General features: G+C 37.4%; 1 protein-coding gene across 1 annotated transcript in view; it reads right to left on the bottom strand.

The window, feature by feature from the left end:
• Window positions 1–20,379, bottom strand: part of LOC134608770 (dynein axonemal heavy chain 5-like) — a 315,738-nt gene that overhangs the window by 70,238 nt on the left and 225,121 nt on the right. The window contains exons 65-69 of the mRNA XM_063451865.1: window positions 17,905–18,087; window positions 12,010–12,180; window positions 5,362–5,740; window positions 4,705–4,976; window positions 973–1,137 (exon numbers count right to left, since the gene is read on the bottom strand). Of these exons, the coding sequence (XP_063307935.1) occupies window positions 973–1,137; window positions 4,705–4,976; window positions 5,362–5,740; window positions 12,010–12,180; window positions 17,905–18,087 (1,170 nt within the window). The remainder of the gene's footprint in view (window positions 1–972; window positions 1,138–4,704; window positions 4,977–5,361; window positions 5,741–12,009; window positions 12,181–17,904; window positions 18,088–20,379) is intronic.

The following is a 20,379-nucleotide window of genomic DNA, read 5'->3' on the forward strand; positions in this document are numbered from 1 at the left end:
TGTGTCCCTATTTAAAAAAGTAATGTTTAAAACAGCATCCTTCCAAATTCAACAATACTAGTACTAGTCACAAATTCTCATATGAGAGCCTTATAATAGGATGTGATTACATATTAATGATCTAATATATAATGTGTTCAAGTCTTATGATTAACACAGTGTATATAGAACATATTTTGTACTCTAAAATAAATAGTTATTCACAAGCGCTTTATGAATAATTGTTTATTTGCAGAGAAAGAGGTGTATGTGCCGGAGTTGATTAAAATAGCCCTGGAGCTATCTTTTATCCTCCATGTGAATAGTAAACAGATAAATTAATATATCATAAAAATCCATGGTACATTTACAAATTATTAGGAAAACTGTGTCTGCATTATAAGTAGGTAATGGAAAATATTTACTATGCAGAAGCTTTGCTTCTTATAGCAACTGTATGCACTTCATTGATTGCATTATATTCAAACCAAGAGCCTATATGGTAGGATTGTATTGTTATGAGCAGTAAAACACATTTATAATCACTACTTTCTGTTAGATTGTACTATGGATTCCATAAGTTTTAGCCAGTTGAAGCTTAAACCTGACCCAAAGCAACTATCACCCTAATTGCGAATTACACTCATTTTAGTATAGTGCAGTATATGTGAGTATTATAATGTTAGTGAGCTATTCTCAAGGTGGAGAAACTATAACACTGATATCATGTTGCTTGACCCTTTAAAGATAAGAATAGGACAAGTGATTTGTTTTCCCTTGTGTTATGAATTTTGTGCAAGCTTGTGAGTAATTTAATACAATTTTATATTATAATGGAACCCGTGGACTACGAGGTAAATAGTCAAGGGATTTATTAAAATGCCATATAGATGCACATAGGTGGTCGCATCACCTAGTCCCTTTGTCTGATATACATGATCATTAGTGTAAGAGCATAGAGAGGAGAATGGATTGCTCAGGTAACAGTGATACCTTTGATTTAGCTAAGCGTTCAATGTTCTCAGTGGGATCTGACCCCATTGATAGGAAACAGACCAGAGGAGTCCTACAGTTACTTTCTGCCCACATTGACTCCATGTCAAGAATGAAACCTTCCGCGTATTTTACTCCCAGGGATTCCGCTATGTAATGGCGAGCCTGAAAAAAAGAAACCATGCAATTAATTAAAAGCATTTAATGAAAAGAAAACATAAAAGCATCACTTGTATGGCTTATGGAAATGATTTACATAAAATATGTCTGGTAAATCATGATTTTGTATCATTGAAATGCATGCACAAAATATTGTTTCTTTTGTCAGTCATTAATAAAGCTGAGTGAGAAATGTCAGGGTAAACAAACTACTTTGTTATTGCAATCCAAACCTCGATGCAGCTTTTTACTTATATGAAAGGCCCTATTGAATTGCTGACACACATTATCATTATATGCATTTGTAAGGTGCGAAAAATAAAATTACATGTGGAAATCCAAGGCTGAATTAGTTTTACAAAATACATTAGTTAACTTGCAAACCTGCGATGCGTTAAAGCAAAGTTATATAGCAAAGGTATAGGTATATTACTTTGGGGAAAACCTCTGGAGAGGATGCATTTCGAAAAACTGAAAAGGGAAGCAAGCGCAGCATCCCTATGTCAGAGGTTTCACTTCTCGCAAGACCAACTTGCCCTTTCAGCTTTGTGAGGTTGACAGAAAAGCAGCTTATTTTTTTTATTTTTTTTTTAACAATAACATTCTCTACTGATTTAATACAAAAGCAGGAAAGCCCATGTAGCTTACTGATATTGTTACAATGAATTAGGAGTATAATACTGTCTGCTAATGAATACTTCATGCAAAAGGAATAGAGCTGCCCAGCAGGATGTAACATTCATGAATGGGCAGCCTAAAACAATGAACAATTCTCTTAATTCTATAAAAACCTCCTACTGGCAAAGACTTTCCTTATGAACGTTCACAGTAGGTGGTAATTTTAAGCAAAAGTATATATTTTAACTGACAAGCACAGTCACATACCTCTAAACTCCATCCTGAAAAAGAGCTATATTATTCTGTATTTCAAGAGTCAACTTCACCCCAATGCAGTATATTTTTATAATTAAAATGTACTTGTCACAGTACCCACAAGTTACATTAAAGAATATACCATTTATTTGTGAATTGCGTTCGCAAAATTAGTTGCAAATCAACAGATTTTCATTTAAAACTAATTTAAAATGTGTCCTTCCCCCAACTGTTAAAGGCCTCTCATCAACCAAAGTATTCTAAAAACATAGAGGACTATGGCGGGGACTAAATTAGAGGGAGAACAGGAGAACCCTCCAACAGGTGGTGCTCCTGCTCTCCATTACAGATATTCAATCAGAAAGTTCTTCTTGTACTTGTTGGGGAATGTAAGAGAGAAGACATGTTAACTGACTGTTGTCAGTTCATTCTGATACAGAGGTGCTGGCAGTGAAATCAGAAAGTAGGTATCTTACAGGAGGACACCAGGAGATGTGTGACCAAGCATGGCCAATAGCTGTGCAGAGGGGAAGCAACATGACAACAGTGGAGGATAGGTGTCACTTAATGGTTAGAGCCAGGGACCTCTAGGAAAGACAGCACTGGAGCAAGAGGCAGCAGATAAGGAAGTATATAATTTATCTTAAGGATCGTTTACGTGTTTAGTTGAACCTGGAGTGACCGGTTTACTTTAATATAACATTAAAGCCTCAATTTATTATTTCTGGATCGGCTATTCAAATTATTTTAGTATTTTGATATTTATATATTTTGAAAAAAATATTATAAAAGTTTATCCAAAAATATGAAATCCTTTGCAAAGCTTATCCAAAAATATTAGATTGAAGTTACGATAATAAAACAGTTTGCTTTATGTTAACTTGAAAAATTGGGGTGTCTGTATAGAGAATTAAAGTGCTTTACCTGTAAAATGACCTCAGCTATTTAGTCCTCTGCCCTTGCTCGTCCCTTTAACAAACAAGTGACACTGTTTCTATTATATTTTTTACAATAAAGAAGATTGGATGTGGAAGATTTTTTGTGTATGGAATTTTTTTTTCTCTTTTTTGAACAGTGTATTGGGCACAGCATTCAGCAATAATCCTGTGGCTGATGGTAAAGTGAAACTTGCAGTCTGCGGCTGATGGTAAAGTGAAACTTGCAGAGTGCAAGAGCTTCGTCAAGAGCGAAGTATTTTTAATTTTGCATTAATTTAGTTGGGACTGACTAGTGATTTGCATACTTGACTAGAGAAAACTACCGTAGTTGTTTAATTGAGTTAAAGGAATGTGGAAAAGGCAAGTGGAATTCTAATACAAGAACAAATACAATTATAGCTTAGACACTATAGGGAAACTTTAACTGACATAATCACTACAGCGGTCTGTGTGATATAAAACTGGACTCTTCTTGGATAAAACACTAATTTCAGTTATGTAAATTGAAAAAAACGTGACACAAAAAATGGCCAAATAGCCTGCCTATGGTAAGTACAGAAAACCCTTCAAAAACTCTCCTCAACAACCTCAAAAAAAGCAAAAAATCAAAGAAACAAAACCTTAACAGAATACCAGTATATAAAAATACTTTATACAGTTGCACTAACAATTTGTATAACATAAGGCATTGAAGGCTGTTAATGCAGTATACCTGAATATTGTTTAGTACCTTGACTGCCAGAATGCAGCTACAGATTTTGACTTACAAAACTTGCTTTAGAGTTTGTTATAAGGGATAAGTGTTTCAGTTAAAAGTCCTGTTGAGACCTTCAGGGGCAGTATAGAGTCTTGAAAGAGAAATGGAGAGGTTTTTACTAAATTTCCCACTTTCTTTTTCTTCTGTTGAGGGATCCCTAAATCCATGCAAAGAGTGTGCACTTCCCTAATTATATTGGAGAATGTAGGTGAAAAAATAGGTGATTTGGAAAAATCCAGCTGTAGTCTTTACTTAAAGTGTACAGCACTACAGAATCTGATGGCGCTATATAAATAATAAAATAATAATAATAAAAAGTGCCTCTGTGACCTCATAGGGTATATAATTTGCAAAGACCACCGTTGATGACTTATCTGCTTGCAGTGTGATGGCTGTGGGGTACATGGAAAGGGAAGTCCTTTGTGGTCACCACCATCTTCTTCTGTGGAATCCTCTTTAGATCCTGGTGCTACATCTGCCAAGAGTCAAGATCAGTGCTGTACTCTCGTGCATGTGTGAGAGTACAACACTGAAGTCTATGGAGGATCCTGCAAGACCATAGGAGTTTCCATAGAATAAGGTTTTTTTACCCTCAGCCGTCAATAGCGCTAAGGGCTTGAAAGAGCTTGACAGTGGTAGTTCTGCCTTTTTGTCAAGCTTTGTCAAGTGTAGGAAAAATACATAAGACAGAGTAATCCCTAATTCTCTTCTGATATTTTGTGACTAAGTTGGAAGGGGGGTGACAGAGCAGCATTGACTTTTAAGAAATTTTGATATTCTATTTATTTTGGTACAATTCAAAGTTAGTGAATAAAACTGGTATGGTCAATGATTTTCATAAGGGGGGTTCTACTTGCTCCCACTGACGTTTGTTCAATTCACTCTATAGATAAAAGAGCTAGCTCATATGACTGGTATGTTAGAGGACTGCAGTGTAGTGTTATACCATAAATGCCACAAATGTACAAAATAAGCATACATTTTTCAGTGTCATATAACTGTCACCTGTGCAATAGTTCGATCAGGACACCAACTTCGAATAAGAAGAAGTTTTCTGAATGTATCTAGCAAACTATCATATCCATCAGGTAAAGGAGCTTCTTCTGGCGCTTCTTCATCAAACCAGGTCTTCCAGGCTTTTTCATTTCTTGCCACTTGACCCAAGAGATTATTAAATGGAGATTGACGAGACAACTGCACTAAGTTGAGCCAGGTCATATCAAGTATCCATTTCTTTGGCTTTGGTTCAACCGAATTGAGATCTAGAGTTGCACCTCCTATAAGAAATACAAAATGCTACTTTAGGATTTTTTAGATGTTTTCTATGATCTAAATGACTGGGTTTGTTATATTTGAAAGATCATTTTACCATTTGGACTCAAAACATTGTATACTCACTGCCTAGGGTTACAATTTTAAGGAAATCAACTACTTGAGCGAAGACAAAACATTTATATACTTTGTATAAACATAGGGTATAGGTCTGTCTACAGAAATATTTCGGCTGCATACCTTGCTATCACACATTTTGATACAATTCTACACACCGTACCTCCTACACATAAGAACGTAGGCACCTCCACAACAAAGCACATAATCTACACAGTTTGTTTAAACAAATATTTAACCATGACATTTAAAAGGGAATATTTATATTTGTACCTTTGATAAATGTTTGGAAATCATTATGAGAAATTTTCTTAGCTTGTAAGTCTATTTTTAATGCCATCAGTAATGTAAAAAGGAACTTGTGATCCTCATATAGACCACGTGCTGTGTACTTGAACACCTCATAGGTGAGATATTCAATTATGTTGGCAATTCTTTTGGATGTGAGCTGGGATTTTGCAGATCTTTCCATGGACAGGTCAAAGATGCCCAAGAACTGGCGGAGAGATGTCTGATACATCACATTTACCAGGCTCATTTCCACAATGAGGAAATACAGGATGCTGCCACGTGTGGCTACTGGGCGATACTCCTCACGAGCAGTATTAATCTTCACCTCTGTTTCTGCTGCAACAGTCAGTTTCTCGCTGACCTTGAAAAAAAAACAATAACACATACAACAAATGTATTATTCATAGAGATGAATCACGGTAAATTCTGCTTTTAGATTTTTTTTTAAGAACCCAAGGCAATTTGGTTATTTAATGCATTAGCTACTTGATTAACCCTTTCAGTGATGCACTCATTTTTCCTGATGTCCCCTCTGGAGCCAATTATAATTTGATAAACACACGTGATCGACTCCAGCTAAAATGAACAAGATTGAAATGTCCATTTATTAGACACACAATGCTTAGGGTTTGAAAGAAAAACACTTATAATAATAACACCTTATACTGCACCGCAGAGACAGTTTTTGATTTTTAAATATCGTAATGGCATTTGCATCAAAATATTTTAAAACTTATACTTATCTCCGCCTGCGCCACTAGGATGAATTACAACATGTAGGAAATATTTTGGTCGAGATTTTTCTACCTTTTGTACCTATTGTGCAATGTTACATTACGATGTAGTCTGCAGTTTTAGTGATGTTTTAGTGATGTCAATGTCCCTAGTCATGTTTTTTTTATATAACTGTGGGCATTTTTCTATCACCAATGTATTGTAAATGTAATAAGGTGTTAAATGCCACATGTGTGCTGTAATATTCTATATTCATATTTTTCTTTTGTTATTTTAGAACAGCAAACATGTATTAGCACATACGTGTATCGGCCCTTATATCTAGCTATATATAACTATACATTTTCCTGATGGAGACGGCACAGATATTTCCCCAAAATGCTCCATCGCTGCAAATGTGTACCATATGGCCCTAGGGACTAAGGGCAAATAATATGATGCATTTTGTTATCAGAATCCAGGGAGGAACTGAATGAAAATTCACCTAAAACAGCTGTTTACAAGCATCAGGATAACATACATGAATCATTATGTCATATTTAAGATTGTTCAGGGGCAGGTGGCTTACAGCTGCTAAAAGCATTCTCTGCCTACTAAATTGTTGACTGATAACAGAAAAAAAGAGCTTTAAGCCAAGATCCACTTAAAATCTGTCTAAAATTGTTAATTGTTTATTAATGTCTTAAGGACGCAGCTTCAAAAACTGGACTTACCCTTAAGGACATAAGCAATTTTTGCATTTTATTGCACCAACACATATTATATACAGTTTTTAAGAAGGTAAAAGGGGACTTTCGAGTGATATATACATAGATAAGTTCTCATTAATTATAAAAAATGCCAAAAAATTAAGTATAGAGTACATAAATGTATAGTATTTCAGCTTATTTTGAAAGTTACAGATCACAAAATAAAAGGACTAAAATAAAATTTCTATGTGAAACAATTTTAGAAGTTGGTATGTTTGTCTTGTAGGTTTAGAAGCCATCACAAAAAAACAAAATTGCCACACAAAAGTATATATTTATACAAAGTAGACATCACAGGCTATTTACCTAAGATTATTTTGACACTTTTTATGTAACATCACAGGCTATTTAGCTAAGATTATTTTGACACTTTTTACGTAACCATTTCATCGGCCATCTCTGCTAAGTATTGGAGTAAAATTGTGTTTTTTCTCTATTTTGGCATATACACATATAACAAGGTTTTTGTAATGTGTATTTCGTAAAGCTAGTGTGTGCTATTCCTGCACAGAACCCCATATTGTGTTCAGCTACATCTGCTGAGTATAATGATACCCCCATTGTATGCCTTTGGCACTATTCTGTGAAGCTACAAGGCCATATAAGAGACAAGGCTATTTCAGTTTCTATGGTTAGAATTTTTATAGATGGATTTGACGAGCCTATGTCTCAATTTGGGGAATTTATATCAGTGTAAGTGTTTAAATAACCCCACAAAAGGCTTCCATTTGATAAAGCAGACACCCAGGGGTATCTCATATGGCATATATTTTGTCTTAACTTGTCACCATTTTTAAAAAAAAAACAGTTTAGGTCAGTATTTGTGGGGGGGAGAGGGGGGAGGGGGGAATGGCATTTTTACATACAGGTTGCATTTTTGCTGAGTATTTCTTATACTTGATATGTACCACTGCCATAAATGCCCCTAAATTATGCTCAGTTACATCTTCTGAATAAAACAATATGCCCAATGTATAACCTAGACACTATTTTGTGAAGTTACAGTGCTGTAAAAGAGACGTGACAAGTTCAGGTTTTTAAGTGTGAATTTTCATGGAGGGTTTTGATGCGTCCGTGTCCCACTTTGGAGCACTTTAGCAGGCTACATATTCCAACTACACCATAAAGGCATATCATTTCTTAAAGAAGACATCCCAGGGTATTTCAAAAGGCATATTTTGAACCTTAGCGTGGGATCATTTTTCCACTAGCTTGTACCAAGTGTAGTGGTAATAAGCATTTTTTCTGCCTTTTTGACACACAAAGTGAGTTTGCACAGTATATTTTGCAAACCTTATGTGTGCTACAACTGCATAATACTTCATATGTTGCTCAGCTATGTCACAAAGTACAACAATACCTCCATATGTACCTTTGCCAGGTATTTGTGGATGTTTGTGCAAGGGGCGCATTTGAGACGCAGCCATTCAGTTTTTCTCTAACTTAGAAGTTTTACGCTGTGTCCATGTTTCATTTCGGAGTAGTTTAGCTAGATGTTTATTCAAACTTCCCCACAAACACATACTATTTATTAAACAACACACCCCGGGGTAATTCAAAAGGCATATTTTGAACCTGAGCATGGGATAATTTTTTCGCTAGTATGTTCCAGATGTAGTGGTAATGAGCATTTTTTAATGTATTTTTTACTTTTTAAAACTTTTTTACTTTTTAAAACTTTTTTAAACTTTTTGGTTTACTTATTACATTTTTTTTTAACTTTTTTGAAACTTTTTTTACACTTTTAAAATTTGTATAAACTTTTTTTTACTGTTAACCCCTAATTAGCAGTAAGCAGCACTAACAGTAAATTCGCCCAATTTCCCATAACTCCCACCTACCCCAGCTAGCAAAATATATCATTTTAAAATATTTAAATTAATTAATGAAATGAATTGAACCCCAGGGGGTAAAAAAAAATGTAATCCTCAGGGGTTAAAAAAAATAATAATACTGTGATCTGTATTTTGATCACTGTAGGCAGTGATCAACTGGCAGGGAAGGGGTTCATTTTTATTAGGACTAGGAAAAGGGGTGGTGGGATTTTTTTACTTTTTAAATGTTATTAAAAAACATTTTACATTTTTTTAAACTAATTTTACTTTTTAAAGCTTTTTTTAAAAAGAAAATGAACGTTAACCCCTAGCTAGCCTAACACCAAATTTCCTAATTCCCCACCAACTTCCACTTACACCAGCTAGCTAAATATATAATTTTATTATAAATAAATATAAATACATTTAACCCCTGAGGGTTAAAAAAATAAAACTTAAACCTCAGGGGTTAAAAAAAAAATCAGATCACATTTTAGTCAGTGCTGAATTGGCAGGGAAGGGGTTAATTTTATTAAAGCAGGGGAAAAGGGGGGGGTGGGATTTAACTTTAATTTCTTTTTTTTACAGGGTGAAGATGATCATCACTAATCCGTCTCCATGCACTTCACACTGAACGCGGAAGAGCAGGGAGGCAGATCAGAAGTCCCTGCAGCACATGTGTTCGCTCTGACAACCTGTAGGGACAGCGCGATCGGGTGCTCCCGGTCAGGGCCGGCGATACCTGTAAGGCAGACTAGGCAACCACCTAGGGCGCCCCTTGGGAAGGGCCGCCGCCAAGAGCGCCGGCCCCCCTGATGCTGCAGCCACCCGAGCGCTCTGCAGAGAGCCTCAGGCGGCTGCAGCTTTGCCCGTGCTGGTGCGTCCATGAGGGCGCACCGCCGGGCGCAGCATGAGGAGAGGGGCTGACAGGAGGGAAGCGCTCAGCGCTCCCTCCTGTCACTCCCTCACTGTAGCGTGGCCGAGCCCTGTATGGTCCGCGGGTACAGGGGGGATAAATTGTAAGGGAGGGGGGATTAATTGTGAAGGGGGGGGGTTAATTGACAGGGAGGGGGGAATTGAAAGGGGGGGAAATAAAGTGACAGGGAGGGTGGGGGGATAAATTGAAAGGGAGGGGGGGATAAATTGAAAGGGGGGGTAAATTGACAGGGAGGGTGGGGGGATAAATTGAAAGGGAGGGTGGGGGGATAAATTGAAAGGGAGGGGGGATACATTGAAAGGGAGGGGGGAATTGAAAGGGAGGGGGGGAATTGAAAGGGAGGGGGGAATAAATTGACCGGGATGGTGGGGGGATAAATTGAAAGGAAGGGGGGATAAATTGAAAGGGGGGGGAATTGAAAGGGAGGAGGGGAATAAATTGACAGGGAGGGTGGGGGCATAAATTGAAAGGGATGGGGGGGATAAATTGAAAGGGGGGTATGAAATTGACAGGGAGGGGAATTGATGGGGGAGGAAGGGAGAATAAGAGTGGGGAGGGAGAGTGACAAGGGAGGGGGGAGAAGAGAAGGACAAGGGAGGGGGAGAAGAGAGTGACAAAGGAGGGGGGGAGAAGAGAGTGACAAGGGAGGGTGGAGAGATTGACACCCATCACACACACACACAATGCACCCCTTACACACAGAAAAAACACACAATGCATTACACACACAGACACACACACACACAAGCAATGCATCCCTTACACACACAGAAACACACAATGCATTCCTTACACACACTCAATGCACCCCTTACACAGACTCAATGCACCCCTTACAGACGCACACACTGCATCCCGTACATACACAGAAACACACCTTGCAGCCCTTACACATACAAACACAGATTCACACAATGCATTCCTTACACATATCAGGACATCCCCTACACACTCCACCCCCTGTGAACAAACTCATTGGTGGAACATGAAGGTGGGCCCTGGGACACAGACCGGGACACAGACCTTGAGCGGTGTAAAGGGCCCCCAAAAAATGGAGCTGCTTCCCGTTCTCCCAGAACATTGATTTTTGTGACCACAGTTACAAACAGCCTCCAGAGAGCCTGTTCTACACCACACCAGTGGAGCAAGACTGCAGCCAGAGCCCATCACCATCCTAATCTGATTGTAAGTAGGCAATCTAGCATATTATTCGTGGCACTTATCTCTAATTTACCTCACATTAAAGAAACATTATAGTCCCCAGAACCACTGCAGCTTAATGTAGTGGTTCTGGTGTCTATAGCCTGTCCCTGCAGGCCTTTTAATGTAAACACGGCGGCACTGCAGCACTGGCGTTAGTTAACATGGCAGAGCATATGGGTGGGGCATTGTGATGTCACATGGGGGGGGGCGGCAAACTTTACTTTTGCCTAGGGCGGCAAAAATCCTTGCACTGGCCCTGCTCCCGGTCTGCCTCAAATACCGAGGCAGACCGGAGGAGCGTTAACCCTGTGATCGCCGTGATTTGGGGTTAATTTTAGTGCATGACGGACCCAGTCCGTCATGCGTCCTTAAGGGGTTAAGGATATTAACTTCAGATGTTGAACTGTTTTTTTTTTTCTTTTTACATTTTGGAGATAGTAAATTAAATAAGCCAAACACACTGTGTGTTTTTATTGTAATTGTGTTACTATGATCGATTCTCATTTGTAAAGAGAGTTAATATTGTATAAATAATTACATTTACATGATACCTCAGCATTGCAACTCCTAATAATGTACTGCACATTTGGTGAAAAAAAAAAAAAGAAATATGACTTCAATATTAGTGGTGGGTGCATGTGTTTACTATAATTACATCAATCCATCACATGAAACACAGGTTAATTCCATTTGGTAAGAGTTGGGATATTACTGCCATCCTAGTTTGAGTAGAATAATAAATGATAACCAACCAGCCAGTTAGTGACATACCTGTATTTAAGCAGGTGTTCATACAGCCTTGTAGTATTGGAGCTCAATGCTTTTTTTTTCTGCTGTACAGCAGTGCTTTTTTGGTAATTAAGCAATATTTAATGCAACAGCCTTAATGTACTCATTTTGCATAGGTGAACTTATTAGTTAATTTCTACTGTTGTTATGTTGGATAAACAATGCTCATCACACAATATCTGGGATATACCTTTTTACACAAACAGAGTAGTTTCTCTACATTGAATTCGAAAGCATTGCATTCACTGGTTTAAATATTACCTGTGGCACTAAGGAGGTTAAATAGATTGACATACAAAATGTTCTCCTATTGATCTTATGGTATGTTTTCTCAAGCTATTGAACCCAGAGCGAGTCATTAATTTATGCTGACATTTTATGAAATAATCACAAGAGACTGTACCTCTTCTGATGTTGACTTTGTAATCCTAAGAACTTCAATCAGGGATTCGTCTTCCACTAAAGACCCCTGAGTGCTGGTCAACCGGTACAAGAGGTTGTCCTCGAGTTCCTTTGTTTTCCTCTTGTTTGAAGTTACCTCTTCCATTAATTTAACTCTTTCCGCTTCCAGTTCCTAGGACAATGCAAAATGCGATTTTAAAGGTAGCTTCATAACTAAAATGAAGACATTGTTAAATATAATGAATGGTATCTAACTAATATATGGGGTATGCTGTTGTGACAAACTCTGTATCTCTATGGTTGCTGCAAACAATGTCTGCTATGTTAGGCATGTGTTTTATTCACCTTTACAATATACACAGTGAAAGAACAACAGCATATCTAAAACAGAACTTCATGCAACCATGAAAAACAGTGGATAAACAAATTACAAGCAAATCTCGTCAAACTATTTCTATGCAACAGTATTTAAAAAAAAAAACATATTTCACATTAATTTGTTATATAAAGAAATCAACATTTAACAATAGAAACAAGTAGAAAAAAAGGGTAGGTGGAAAAAATAATATATATATTTTTTTTTTAAGGGAGGGGGAGGGTACTATCCAAATGTATAATAATAAAATAGTAGATTTGTTCCTGTCAAAATATAATGCAGAGCGTAATATAACCAATTGTGTGTCTAAATATATTGTTTTTCAATCTGTAACAGGGCATGTGGAATTGTCTATGTGAGATGTAAACTAAAAGTGCTCTCATAGTGCTGTAACCTATGCATTATACATTGTATGGTTAAAAGGAGTGTAAATAACGTTTGTTGTTACTCCTTCCTTTTCCTTCTGAAACCGTAATCAGAAGCTGAGTTAGTTTCGATAAAGACACAGAAGCAAGAAGTACCAGTGTGATTTTTTCCCTCCATTTTAAAAAGGTTATTCTTATATACCCGGTTATCCTACCCTAATAATCAAAATGGCAGCAGTCTACAGGAGAAACTCTTTACTTATATCACTGCCAAATTGCTTCATTTTGAAAAACAAATTTAGTCTCCCAAGTATTATTAACCCCTTAAGGACCGGACTGTTTTTGCGATGTTGTACATTTGCGACCAGGCATCTTTTTACACTTTTGTGGTGTTTGTGTTTAGCTGTAAATTTCCGCTCTCTCATTTACTGTTCCCATACAAATTATATATTGTTTTTTTCAGTACAAAATGGGCTTTCTTTACATACCATTATTTATATAATCTCATGTAATTTAATTTTTAAAAAAATGAAAAAATATGATGAAAAATTGAAAAAAATACAAGTTTTTTTACTTTTATGTGAAAAATCTTTTACTCATCTACAAAAGCAAATGAAAAAAACTGCTAAATAGATTCAAAATGTTGTCCTGAGTTCAAAAATACCCAGTGTTTACATGCTTTTTGCTATTTTTTTGCATGTTATAGGGCTATAAGTACAAGTAGGATATTGCGGTTTCAAAACATAAATTTTTAAAATGTATCAATATCATTTTAACACTATTATCTGTCATAAATCGCTAAATAACACCCCACATGTACATATTTTTTTTAAAAGTAGACAACCCAGGGTATTCAATATGGGGTATGTCCAGACTTTTTTAGTAGCCACTTAGTCGCAAACACTGGCCAAAGTTAGCGTTCATATTTGTTTGTGTGTGAAAAAAGTAAAAAACAAAATTGAACGCTAATTTTGGCCAGTGTTTGTGACTAAGTGGTTACTAAAAAAGACTGGACATACCCCATTTGCAATACCTTGGGTTGTCTTCTTTTGCAAATGGTATGCCATCATGGGGGTAATTCTCATTCCTGGGCTACCATACTCTCTCAAAGGCAACGTAACCAACCTGGCCGTTTTCAATGTAAAAATATTTGACCCATATATTTGACCCTGTAACTTTCAAAAACGCTATAAAACCTGTACATGGGGGGTCCTGTTCTACTCAGGAGACTTTGCTGAACACAAATATTAGTGTTTCAAAACTGGAAAATGTATCACAACAATTATATCATCAGTAAAAGTGCTGTTCGTGTGTGAAAAATGCAAAAAAAGTCACTTTCACTGACAATATCATCGCTGTGATATGTTTTACTGTTTTGAATCACTAATATTTGTGTTCAGCGAAGTCTCCAGAGTAAAACAGTACCCCCCATGTACAGGTTTTAGGGTGTCATAGAACGTTACAGGGTAAAATACAGTGATAGCAAATTAAATTCTCTGGACTTTCGGCCTGGGTTGGCAGGCAGGTCCCTTAAATTGCAATCAATAAAATAACTTAATTATGTAAAAATATTACATAAATACGCACGTAGAATTTAAATATATATGCATATTTATATATTTGAAGTCTACGTGTATATTTGTATAATTATTTATGTAATTTTGTATATGGACATATGAATAGTTTGCATTCTTTTTATTTATTTATATATACATAGATATATATATACAATTTCTTCTAAGTGTATTTTGATATAAATATATATATATTAATATCAAAATACAGTTAGAATAAAATTTCGTATAGATATATAATTTTATTTAAATTTTTATTATTATTTTTACTTTTTTTAATTTAATTTAAATTACTTATTATTCGTATTTTATAATAATATATATATACAATATATATAGTTATTATATATATTATATATATACGTGTGTAATTTAATTATAAGTGTATTTTTATATTAATATATGTACATATTAATATAAAAGTACACTTAGCATGACATTATATATATGATATATAGACATATTATATAGGTATAATATATGTCTATATATCACATATATACACATATATAATAATAATTTTTTTTTATTAACTTTCACTTTAATTTTTTTTCACATTTTACACTGGCAGGGAGACTGCCTGTCAGCACAGACAGTCCCCCTGCAGGCAGATACTTGGACACCTATTGTGACCATGTGGTCGCCCTGTTGGGAGATCACATGGCCACAGGGGTCCTAAACCGCCATGGGGAGACTGTCTGGGCTGCAGGCAGTCTCCCCACACCGGGAGCACCGCCGATCGCCGCCGGGGGAACGACGGCGATCGGGTAAGTACATTGGACGGTTAGGACGGTTCAGGACCATCACCGGTCGGCAACGCAAAAATGCCGATGACGGTCCTGAACCGTCCTCCGTCCTTAAGGGGTTAATGAGGGCAACATGCCCAGTGTACCACAACAAAATAAGCAGCCAGCTTGAACTTCTGTTCATTAAATTTGTCTCCTCCCACTCACAGTAACTTCACTTCCTGTACAACAAAATCACACATCTTTCAACCCTTTGATGACAGATGACATGCCAAGATTGCCCAGATTGCTATAATATTACACTTGTCTACATTTTTTGATGAAGTGTTTAAATATTACTTTAATAATTTCTGCCCTGAGCTGTGATAATATTATACTGTTTGATCTGCTCACTTGCTGCCTAATATATCCCACCCTTGACAGGTGCCATTGTAACGATCTAATTAATGTTATTCACTTCGCCTGTCTGTGGTTTTCATATTTTGTGACTGATCAGTGTAAATTCCTATGTGCCGTTTGCACCATTGTATACATTTACATGGGAGGGAGAGAAAACATAAAAGAGAGCAGCGAACTGATGTTATTGCTTTCTGCAGAGAAAACTGTAATGTAAATCTAGTAAAAAAAAATTACAACAGAAATAAATAAAGAAGTTGCATTAAAAAAATATATATTTTTCCACTAATAAGACATAACTTCACAATATAGAAAATATAAACATATAAATTGGTTTTACACTATGCATTTTCCAGCTTCCACCAGAACACCGCAACAATGCAACACATAGAACATACAGGATTATTCAGTAAAGTGAGAATCGTTTAAAGTGAATTTCAGATTTGAGACCTAAATAACTCTAAGCATAACTTACTTGGGATAATTTTTCCAGTTCAGCTATTCTGGTCTTAAATTAAAGGAACACTAGAGAGGCAGGAACACAAACATGTATTCCTGACCCTATAGTGTTAAAAACACCATCTAGCCCCCTCCCCCTGCCCCCCAGGCCCCTCCCCTAACCCCCCTAAATACAGTAAAATCTTACTTTTATTCCAGTCATCTGCTGCTGCTGGCTCTGACTTGCCTGCTTGGCTGACATAATCAGAAGTGTTGATCAAGCCAATCACAATGCTTTCACATAGGATTGGCTGAGACTGTCAAATAGGCAGATCAGGGGCAGAAGCATAAATGCATCTCTATGAGATAAGATCAGTGTCTCTATGCAGATAGTGGAGACACTGAACCCAGAAAGAACCTCTATTAGCCCCCTGGGGAGTGGCCAGTGGAGGTATCCCTAGACTATGATTTAAAGTTTTAAACAATGCATTTTCTCTGCAAAAACTGTGTTTAATGCAAAAAGCCTAAAGGGAATGATTACACTCACCAGAACAAATACAATAAGTTGTAGTTGTTCTGGTGACTCTAGTGTCCCTTTAAAATTTACTATGAATTAACTCTGAATTCCTGATAATTCTCACTTATGTATATAACCATGGGTAAGGCCAATTGTTGACTCATTGAAGGAATAATATTTCTAGAAAAGGGTAGATGGTGGTTTTGTGCCATGTTCCTGAGGAACATAATGTAGCTCATGGGGGTCAGAATAGGCCAGAGGGAGCCTTGACAGGGGACAGGCTGTTAATTGTCAGGCAGAAAGTGTGGGAGGAGGAGTCAGCATAAGTATTTATCAGTCAGAGGGCTAGGGGCCATTTTAGCTTAGCCGGGTCATAGATGGTACCACGGTAATGCCTTTTCCCCAGCTTATAAGGCATATAATCTATAAGCGATCACTACTTCCTGTGCTGTCATACCCACTTTTTTCTTCATTTCCTCTTTCATTCTTTGCCTACAAGAGCTTTTTTAGCAGATATGTTTCCTAGCTAAGCATGCAGAAACACTCTTTAAAGAGGACCTGTTGGAAACATCATTCTATACTTCATATTGTTTGTAGGGACTGCAAATATTTTGTTATGTTCATTGAACACAGTGAAATCAAGGTTAATACTTCCAAACATTCTACCCTATAGCAAACCTGAGAATATACCCATGGGTTCGTTTATTATGGGCCTGAAGCAGCGGTGTTTACAATTCTCTTCGCTACAGTAAAAGGAATATGAATTGCATTGCCAGCAGCATTGAACATTACTAAGAAATAAGTGGGCATATGGAGCACCATGGTGCACTTTGATCCTTTCCAATTGTTCTGTTACAGAGAAAAATCTTTATCGCACTGCAGTGCTACCAAGAAATGAGTAATGGAAATAAATACTCAAATATAGCTTCCTGCAGGCTTTTCTAAAAATGAAACACAAATATGATTTTATTTCGAAAACACAATTCACTTACCAGCCATTATTCTGCCTTCCAAAACAATGAATGGCCAACAGATTGTTACTAATATTTTTAGAAAATCATCTTAACTGGCAAAAAGAAAAAATCAACTTTAAATATATTGTACAAAGAGCCAAGTGAAGTATTACGCTCAATAGGGATAATTGCCAAAGTTACAGTAAACTTTTATCTTTTTTAAATTTTACTTATTTTATGGAAGCAAACGTTAAAATGCTGTGTCACGGCGTAAGAGTGGCATGTATTTTTGCAGGAACATGCCACTTTTGTTTGTGACAAAGGATAGATAACGTGAAACACACATATATAACATGCAAATATATGTAAATGGCAGTATTTAGTAACACAATCACATTTTCCTGAATAGATATTAATCTAAAATGCTACTAATGTCACTCTAAAGTGGTACCAATAAGACCTGTGCTAAAAAAGGGAAATGTAAAATAAAGTCTAAAAATAATATTTTTTCATCATAATATATGTTCTTACTTGTTTCTCGGTGAGAATGACACGTCCAAGGAGTTGGTCTTCCAAACCTTTCATGGTTACCGTAAAATCTATGACAGCGGTTTTTGCACTGATTTCAGGAGTATATGCTGGGTTTGCCAATTTTGTGGTAATGTAAAGAGTAAAACCTTTCATTACATCTACCTCTTTATCTCCTACTTTCACCTACAAGGAAGATCAGACAGACAATCTATAACACATAGTATTTTTTATCTATATGACTCAAATGAAATAAGGTACAAAACTTTTTATTCCAAAAACATTCTTTTTTTTTTTTAACAAAAGTTTGGATGAAGCTCTAAAATTCCCTTGCTAGAATTTGATAACATGACAGGAGGCTACATATTTGCTTAAGTCTCTTTTTACTAGAACTCCACAGAAGCACATTAACACACAGAAAAACAACCAATCAGAAAATGTTAGGTACAATAAAACTCCTCTCCCCACACATCATTTACTCTTTCTTTGCTGCTCTGGTCAGAGTACCACTGCCTTCTGCTTTTGTGGGTAGCTGTGGGGTTTTACCTTATGTCTACTTTATTTGTGGATTGACCTTAGGGGTTTATTTTGCCTTCTTCTCCCCCTGTTTATTCCGTTATTTTTTACCTAGTTTTCCTATCTATTTTTTCCCTTAGGCCTCTCTAGCCCCCCTCCCTCACCGCATCTGCTCTTCTCGGTGCCATCGAGCCGCACCCGCCGTTTGCTGCGGCCCACGTGCGTCCGGGCGGCAAGGGAGAGTATGGGTGACTGCTGCCCCTCCCACAGCTTTAGAGCTCCAACCGTGGTAGGTGCAGCTCCCTGGTTTTTCCCCTCTGGTGCCAGGGACTCCTCATGGGGCACAGGCTTCCTTCCAGGCCTCTACCCCTCTTTTCTCTGTGCACAGCTTCCATACCTGCCCTATGGTATTAGGGACTATGTATGATTAGGTTGAACATCTTGGATACTGTATGCTCCTGTTTCATTTACCAATGTTTGCTACACTGCTGGTGGGAAAACCGACTACACCAGGTCCACCTGCCTACCCTTCGGCCCAAATTCAACTCCTTTGTGTTCCACCAAACGGCTATGACCAGTGAAGGCTACTCTTCGTTTATACAGGGTCCCATTACCTCATGGATCTGGACTACTTATCGCTTTTCTGCGATGATGCCTTCGGACGGAAATCTCAACCTCTATTTACGTTCCCCTTGTTTGTATCTCAAGGCTTCACAGTCTCCCTAGGAAGTCGATCCTCATCTCGCCCCACGGGTGCTGTTCTTGGAATTCTAGATAGACGTGCCCTTAGGAGTACTTCGTCTACCACAGTCGTGAGTTCCACAATCCGCTTTGAGTACAGGAGACATCTAGGGTGCGACCAATTTCCCCTCCGCACATTAGCCCACATAGTAAATCTATTCTCAGATGAGACCACTCGCTTTGTAGGTCGAGAGGGAACAGAAAGACTCCATTCGGTCCTGTTACAGACTTTGTCGTGGACTCAGACGCAAAGCTTGGGGTTGGGGAACTGCTTGTGCGACCACATCGACTGGTGACCCTGGGGAAATCAGAGGAGCTGTCTTCCACATAAAGGGTCGAGAGCTGGTGGCAGTTTCTTTCGCAGGTCCAAGCCTGCCAATGCTCTTCGAACTATTGCGTCTGTCTGAGAATGGACAACATGTCGACTTTACAGTACATCGAACGTTTTGACGGAACCAGGTCATAATTTCCAAGTACAGTGGATCTAACAGCAGATTGTTTTTTTTCCCGTAATTTGAAGAAACACCAAGGACTGTCATCTTCATCGATCGATCTACCGTCACATCTCGCAGTTGAAGGGTCCAATCGGGATTGATCTATTTATCTCCCGGATTATTAACCAGCGAATCAAGCATTGTTGGCTTTGGTGGCTGAGCGTTAAAATAGCAAATATTAAGCCTCCAGTCATGTTATAAAATTGTAGATTATGCTAGCTTTAGTGTACATATAATTCTAATTTTATTAATGACAGGAGGCAAATATTTCCCAAACAATTTTCAACCCTCCCTTGTATGGTTAGTTGTCAAAGGTTTGGGGTAATCAGGTATTAATGCAACTCTTCTTGTTGTTTCTGCTACCTATCAATTGTTCATGTTATCCTTCTTACATAGAAGGGTTGGGGATCTCTGTATGTTACAGTAATACTGGGTGTTGCACAGGGTGCCTGCATGTTTTTTCGGAGTACATTTCATTATCTAACCAGCCCCTTCGATTCTGTTTCTCTTGTTTCAGTTTCAGTTTACAGTCCGTCCGTGGTGCCATGTTCTCGATGGATGACATTGTTGTATTCTTTATGTCCTAGGACTTTGGTTTCACTACATTGTTTTTTCTTTATTTGTTCCTGTTTTGTCGCAGCTTGAAAGAGGAAGTGATGTGTGGGGAGGGGAGTTTTATTGTACCTAACTTTTTACTGATTGGTTGTTTTTCTCTGTGTTAATGTGC

This window comes from Pelobates fuscus, chromosome 4, assembly GCF_036172605.1.
Source record: "Pelobates fuscus isolate aPelFus1 chromosome 4, aPelFus1.pri, whole genome shotgun sequence".
Taxonomy (NCBI): domain Eukaryota; kingdom Metazoa; phylum Chordata; class Amphibia; order Anura; family Pelobatidae; genus Pelobates; species Pelobates fuscus.